Source organism: Perca fluviatilis, chromosome 20, assembly GCF_010015445.1.
Source record: "Perca fluviatilis chromosome 20, GENO_Pfluv_1.0, whole genome shotgun sequence".
Taxonomy (NCBI): Eukaryota; Metazoa; Chordata; class Actinopteri; order Perciformes; family Percidae; genus Perca; species Perca fluviatilis.
In genome coordinates, this window is record NC_053131.1 from 34,972,355 (window position 1) to 34,979,854 (window position 7,500).

The 7,500-nt window shown below is 45.2% G+C and overlaps 1 protein-coding gene across 1 annotated transcript in view; it reads left to right on the top strand.

The window, feature by feature from the left end:
• The window catches only part of dact1 (dishevelled-binding antagonist of beta-catenin 1), a 26,507-nt gene that overhangs the window by 572 nt on the left and 18,435 nt on the right, over nucleotides 1–7,500 (top strand). Inside the window, exon 1 of the mRNA XM_039786892.1 lies at nucleotides 1–911. This exon is cut by the window's left edge and continues 572 nt beyond it. Within this exon, the coding sequence (XP_039642826.1) occupies nucleotides 663–911 (249 nt within the window). The 5' untranslated portion in view covers nucleotides 1–662. The remainder of the gene's footprint in view (nucleotides 912–7,500) is intronic.

A 7,500-nucleotide genomic window follows, 5' to 3' on the forward strand; every position in this document is an offset into this window, starting at 1 on the left:
AGCTGACTGTAAGCGGGGTACAGATAACCGAGAAGTAACGGTCATTTCAGCAGCGGTTAGAGCTCAATTTAGCCCACAAAAGGTGACTGTAAGAGGGGTACAGATAACCGTAAAGTAACGGTCATTTCAGGGGCGGTTGCTGTCAAACTTAGTCGAGAAAAGGGGACTGTAAGCGGGGTACAGATAACCGTGAAGTAACGGTCCTTTCAGCAGCTGTTATAGCTAATTTTAACCGACAAAAGGGGACTGTAAGCGGGGTACAGATAACCGTGAAGTAACGGTCCTTTCAGCGGCTGTTAGAGCTAATTTTAACCGACAAAAGGGGACTGTAAGGAGGGTACAGAGAACCGAGAAGTAACGTTTTGTTCAGCGGCTGTTGGAGCTAAATTTAGCTGACAAAAGGAGACTGTTCTGTGGCAAAGACAGTTACGTTTAGGCACAAAAATAATATTTAAGATTAGAGAAAAAGAGTAGGGGGAGACTTCTGGCAGAGGGGAGATTTTCGCCACAACACCGGCCCCGTTTAACCCGGTTTATCTACCCGGGTTAAGTGAACTAGGTCGCTTTCACCAGGTGATCTGATCGTCCGCACAATGCTGCCCAGATCCTGCAGATCCTCCGGACCCTGAAGGCATCAAAGAGCCGGAGCTCGAGCCGCAGAGATGCCGCTGTCCGCGCCCTGCAGGCGGGACAGAACCGCTGCTGCCGCGTCTGACGCGGACGCGGTAGAGCGGCAGCGCTCGGTGAGGGAGCGCGTGGAAGCCGCGGTGTCCGGGCTCGCGGAGCTGGACTACCTGCGGCAGCGGCAGGAGGGGCTGGTCCGCGCCGCGCTGCCGCGCTGCCGAGAGGCGCAACGGAACTCCGAGGAGAAACTCCTGGAGGAGAACATCCTGCTGCTCCGGAAACAGCTGGTAGGTGCTGACCTTTGACCCCGGGGCTGCTGGGAGTTCATTCTCAAAATCCCACTTTTGTCTCAAAATATTTTAGACTTTTATTGTGTGTCTGTATGTGTGTGTGTGTGTGTGTGTGTCTGTGTGTGCGTATCTGTCTTTGTGTGTGTGTGTGTCTTTATGTATGTGTGTGTGTGTGTCTGTATGTGTATGTGTGTATCTGTGTGTGTATATGTGTGTGTGTGTGTGTGTCTGTGTGTGCGTGTGTGTGTGTATGTGTATGTGTCTTTGTGTGTGTGTTTTGTGTCTGTGTGTGTGTGTGTGTGTGTGTGTTCTTTGTGTGTGTGTGTGTGTGTGTGTCTGTCTGTGTGTTTGTGTGTGTGTCTTTGTGTGCATGTGTGTGTATATCTGTGTGTCTGTGTGTGTGTGTGTGTGTGTCTGTCTGTGTGTGTGCATGTGTGTGTGTGTGTGTTTGTGTGTGTGTGTGTGTGTGTGTATCTGTGTGTGTCTGTCTGTGTGTTTGCATGTGTGTGTATGTGTAACTCCCAAACTTCCCCAAAGGGGTAACTGGGTTGTGTTTACTTCCCCCCCCCCCGGCCGTGGGGAATCTCAGACTGTTGAGATCTGTCTCTGTGTTTGCTGAAGTGTCTTAAAGCGCTCAGAACGTTCTGAGAACATCTGCACAACGTTCAGCGTGTGACTGCGTCTCCGTCCCAGATGTTTGGGGACACTCAGCTGTCGCCTCTGTGCTGCGTTCAAGTGCAACATCTAACGCGCCGGCGAGCTGGTGTGAAGTCAAACAGCAGAGAGGAGCAGCTTCCCGAGTCCCTGCCGCTGTGGACACCAAACAGCTGTTTTCATTTCAAGCTTTCTTCACACGTTGTGTGAAGAAAGCTCCGGAAACATAGAAGGAAACATGTCCGAAATACTGGAACAAGTAGATTTAAAAAAAGCTTTTTGGTTCAGTGTTTTACAGGAATCTAAATCAATTTAAAAAAATCTACAAAACATAAAAAAACTGTCAAAACACACACACACACATATACACACACACACACACACACACACACACACACACACACATACACACACACACACAACATACACAACTTTAACAACAGCTGTTTTTTGCAGGAAATGTGACGTGTTGCTTTCTGGACGTCCTGCAGCTGCAGATTTAAACTGCCCCCCCCCCTCTCTGTATCTGGATCAGATTGACCCCCCTCGCTGTATCTGCCCCTGTAAGAAAGAACAAATGGAGATTCCTGTGAGATGAAACTCTGCAGATCATCTTTCAGCAGCTGAGACACAAACAGAGAAATGTTCAGACTTCATCCACACAGCCCCCTCTCATTCCCCACTGCCCTCTCATTTCCCCCTGCTCCCTCTCATTCCCCTGCTCCCTCTCATTCCCCCTGCTGTGGTGTCCCCCCCTCTCATTTCCCCTGCTCTGGTGCCCCCCTCTCATTCCCCCGGCTCTGGTGTTTCCCCCTCTCATTCCCCCTGCTCTGGTGTTCCCCTCTCTCATTCCCCCTGCTCCCTCTCATTCCCCTGCTCCCTCTCATTTCCCCCTGCTCTGGTGTTCCCCCTCTCATTCCCCCTGCTCTGGTGTCCCCCCTCTCATTCCCCCTGCTCTGGTGTTCCCCCTCTCATTCCCCTCCGCTCCCTCCTTTCCCCTGCTCTGGTGTCCCCTCTCATTCCCCCTGCTCTGGTGTTCCCCCTCTCATTCCCCCTGCTCTGGTGTTTCCCCCTCTCATTCCCCCTGCTCTGGTTGTTCCCCCCTCTCATTCCCCCTGCTCTGGTGTTTCCCCCCTCTCATTCCCCCTGCTCTGGTTGTTCCCCCCTCTCATTCCCCTGCTCTGGTGTTCCCCCTCTCATTCCCCCCTGCTCTGGTGTTCCCCCCTCTCATTACCCCTGCTCTGGTGTCTCCCCCTCTCATTCCCCCTGCTCTGGTGTCCCCCTCTCATTCCCCCCCTGTCCCTCTCATTCCCCCCTGCTCGGTTTTTCCCCCCTCATTTCCCCCTGCTCTGGTGTTTCCCCCTCTCATTCCCCCCTGCTCTGGTGTTCCCCCCTCTCATTCCCCCTGCTCTGGTGTTTCCCCCTCTCATTCCCCCTGCTCTGGCGCTAATGTTTCTCCTCCTGATTGGGTCTTATCGGTCACAACGTCTCGTTCTCTGAGACTAAAGGCTGAAGGCATTTCTCTGTCTCACCCCTTCATCTAAAACGTACGATAGTCGCATCCAAGCCGGCGCCGCGAGCAGCAGCGGTCGCGGCGCGCGACGAAGCAGAAACGGGAAGCGTGAACGAGCTGGCCGACAGCGTGCTGCCAGGACTCTCAGAGGGACTGCAGGACTCTCTGGTAAACTCTCTGGTTAAGATGAGCTCTGTTACGGTAGGGTTCCACACAACGAAATACCTTGAAAATTTCGGCCAAAGAAGGTTTGCCTCGGGGGGCGTGGTCGCGAAAACAACACGCAAGACCACAACATGTTGTTAAATGTCCCGGGCTGTCAGAAGACAGGGCGGTAAAAATGCACAGCAGCAAACCATCGGTAAAACGTTAGCTCATAAATGCTCTGGTAACCTGGCTATGTAGCCTAGCTGCCTCGCTACGCTTACAATGAAATGCAATGTCCGAACATGCTAGCGGTTGACCTGTCGGCTAGCTGAATCATTTTGAGTGTTTAAACTATCTCCAGTGGTCTGTTTGGTGGTGTGTGTTCGCCCTGTTTAAGTTCGTGTGACATATAAACAACAATCCGTGTTCCTACAAGCGTCAATGTTCGCCAACAAAACATGTAATCAAACAAATGCACAAGTAGCCTAGCTAGCTACCTGCCTGGCTAGGCTACAATGAAATCCAATGTCCGAACATGCGAGTGTTTAAACTAACATATACAGTGATCTATTTAGCGGTGTATGTGCCCTGACTGAGTTCGTGCGTCATATAAAACACAATTCGTGTTGATAGAAGTACCGTAGAAACATTTTAAATCACATCAAAATTTTCATGCTACGGCGCTGATGACCTCCGCCATCTTGGTCAGACTTTTTTTGTAACTCCCGCCTCCAAACACAAACACACGGACCTGATTGGTTCTCGAGCGGTCCTCATTTGAATAAAGTTAAACTTTCGTCAACTTTATTTCGCTCCCCTCGGCGATTCGCTCTCATCTCGCTCAATCGGGGCGAATTATCGTCCCCATTCAACCTGAATGAAAGCAAAGCGAAATTTGGCTGTGTGGAAACCTCCCGTTATGGTGAATGAAAGACTCGATCCCAACAAGTAGCTCAGGGGGGTCAAACTCAGTTTCCCAGAGGGCCACACTAGAAAATAAGAATGTCATCAAGGGCCAGACACGTTGAGTTTATTGACATGTTTTTATTTAATCGAAAAAGTCAAACATCTTTGACTGTGTTATTGCGTCTCATATACTCTTCTCCCTAAAGCTGGGTCGACATGAAGCCCCAAAAAAGAAACTTAGCCATCAAAGAAAAAAGGTTGAAAAAAGCGAGAGGAAAAAAGTTGGAAAATGCATTACATTACATTTACATTACATGTCATTTAGCTGATGCTTTTTATCCAAAGCGACTTACAATTGCTATTTACAGTGCCTTGCGAAGTATTATTCGGCCCCCTTGAACGTTTCGACCTTTTGCCACATTTCAGGCCTCAAACATAAAGATATAAAACTGTAATTGTTTGTGAAGAATCAACAACAAGTGGGTCCCAATTGAAGTGGAAGAAATTCATTGGTATTTCATTTTTAACAATAGAGTGGGTACACCCTTTCAGTGCAGCAAACTCTCTCAGAGTGTTGTTCTGATCTATAATGTGTAGGTGTGTAATAACTTATAAATCACCGCTCTGTGATAGTCAGAGGCGTGTGCGCAGAGAATCATGGAAACACCAGGGCGAGTACTGTTGTGGAGAAGTTAAGCGGTTGGTACAAAAGATTTCCCAAGCTAAAAAAACCCGGAGGGCGGTGTGCGGCGATAAGATTGAAATGGAAGGAGTATCAGACCACTACAAACCCCTATTTCAGCTCATACAATGGCTGCAGGATCACTGTGGTGGAATTACATGGTGCCTGTATAAAAAGTATACTGCACAAATTGAGGAAGAGCATTTTTGATATCCATCGTTAAATTTGCCAACCACTGACACACAAATGTGAGGTGTGTGGAGATACCAAAGAACTTTTGGCAACAATAAAAGTTATGTTTGGGTAAAGACCACCTCACACCACCACTGTAATGTGGTTATGGTTTGGTTTCTTCAGCAGAGGATGGTTAAAATTGATGGGAAGATGGATGGAGCAATAAACATTTGGAACCTGATGGAGTTGCAAAGACCTAGATGGGCGATTTGTCTTCCAACAAGACAATGATCAAATAGCAAATTACTGTGGTACAAATACATATAGGTGTTAGAGAAGTCAAAGAGCGATCATGGTGGTGCGCACCCGTAGTGTTTGGGGTGGGAAAGCGCGGTGTATAACACCCTGTAGGTGCTCATTAAGGGGTTATAGAATATTTTTATTTAAATTTTACGAGGGAATACTTCGCAAGGCACTGTATGTCAGAGGTCACACGACTCTGGAGCAGCCAGGGGTTAAGTGCCTTGCTCAGGGACACACTGGTTGATGTATTACAGTGGGACTTGAACCCTGATCTCCCACTCCAGAGGCATGTGTCATATCCACTGGGCCATCACCAATGCGCCAAAAACTTCGACAAAAGTGACAAAACCTTAAGAAAAAACAACAAAAGCTAGGTGGGCCAAAATGTATTATGAACTGAAATTGTTATGAGGGCCGAATCTGAATCTGCCAGGGGCCAGATTATATCCTCATTACTGATGATTATTGATCTAAAATCTCATTGGGTAAATATTTTGTGAAAGCACCGATAGTCAACACTACAATATCGTTACGGTATCGATATCGAGGTATTTGGTCAAAAATATGGTGATATCTGATTTCCTCCATATCGCCCAGCCCTATACACACTGCATGGTGTGTTGTATATCTGTTTCAGTTATCACTGTTTTGAATGTCATTGTTCAGAAACACTTTCTTTGTTAACAAATATCTGTCTTTATTTCCCAATAAAGTAAACACAACAGGCAAAAACATTATCTAAAAATATACAGTACAGGCCAAAAGTTTGGACACACCTTCTCATTCAATGTGTTTCTTTATTTTCATGACTATTTACATTGTAGATTCTCACTGAAGGCATCAAAACTATGAATGAACACATATGGAATTATGTACTTAACAAAAAAGTGTGAAATAACTGAAAACATGTCTTATATTTTAGATTCTTCAAAGTAGCCACCCTTTGCTTTTTTATTAATAAGGGAAAAACTTCCACTAATGAACCCTGACAAAGCACACCTGTGAAGGTAAAACCATTTCAGGTGACTACCTCATGAAGCTCATTGAGAGAACACCAAGGGTTTGCAGAGTTATCAAAAAAAGCAAAGGGTGGCTACTTTGAAGAATCTAAAATATAAGACATGTTTTCAGTTATTTTTGTAAATAAATAAAAGTTTTATTAATTTTTTATTTTTTAGGGAAAATTTAAAATATAAATAGTAGAAAATAAAGAAACAGTGAATGAGAAGGTGTGTCCAAACTTTTGGCCTTTACTGTATTATATTACAGAACCATTATCAACTATTAGAACCATAACTTACATGTCGCACACACATATACAAAAGGCTCAAATGTATAAAACTCAAAAAGACACACAAGACTTAAAGATCAAAACAGGTATTGTGAAGTCCCAGACCCCAGTGAGATACCTGTTGGCCAGTAACTAGGCCTGTCACCATATCACATTTTGCTGGACGATAAATTGTCCCATAAATTATTGCGATAAACAATAATATTGTCGTTCTGAGACCATTTTCATCTAATATGATAATGGCATACTAATAATAATGCAGGTACATCTTTTCAGATGATACAAGATCAATACACTTTTATTTCTAAAGAATACTTATTTAATATTTAAAGGTCCCATGACATGGTGCTCTTTGGATGCTTTTATATAGACCTTAGTGGTCCCCTAATACTGTATCTGAAGTCTCTTTTATATAGGCCTTAGTGGTCCCCTAATACTGTATCTGAAGTCTCTTTTATATAGACCTTAGTGGTCCCCTAATACTGTATCTGAAGTCTCTTTATATATACCTGCCTTAGTGGTCCCCTAATACTGTATCTGAAGTCTCTTTATATAGGCCTTAGTGGTCCCCTAATACTGTATCTGAAGTCTCTTTTATATAGGCCTTAGTGGTCCCATAATACTGTATCTGAAGTCTCTTTTATATAGGCCTTAGTGGTCCCCTAATACTGTATCTGAAGTCTCTTTATATAGGCCTTAGTGGTCCCCTAATCTACTGTATCTGAAGTCTCTTTTATATAGGCCTTAGTGGTCCCCTAATACTGTATCTGAAGTCTCTTTTATATGAGCCTTAGTGGTCCCATAATACTGTATCTGAAGTCTCTTTATATATAGACCTTAGTGGTCCCCTAATACTGTATCTGAAGTCTCTTTTATATAGACCTTACTGGTCCCCCTAATACTGTATCTGAAGTCT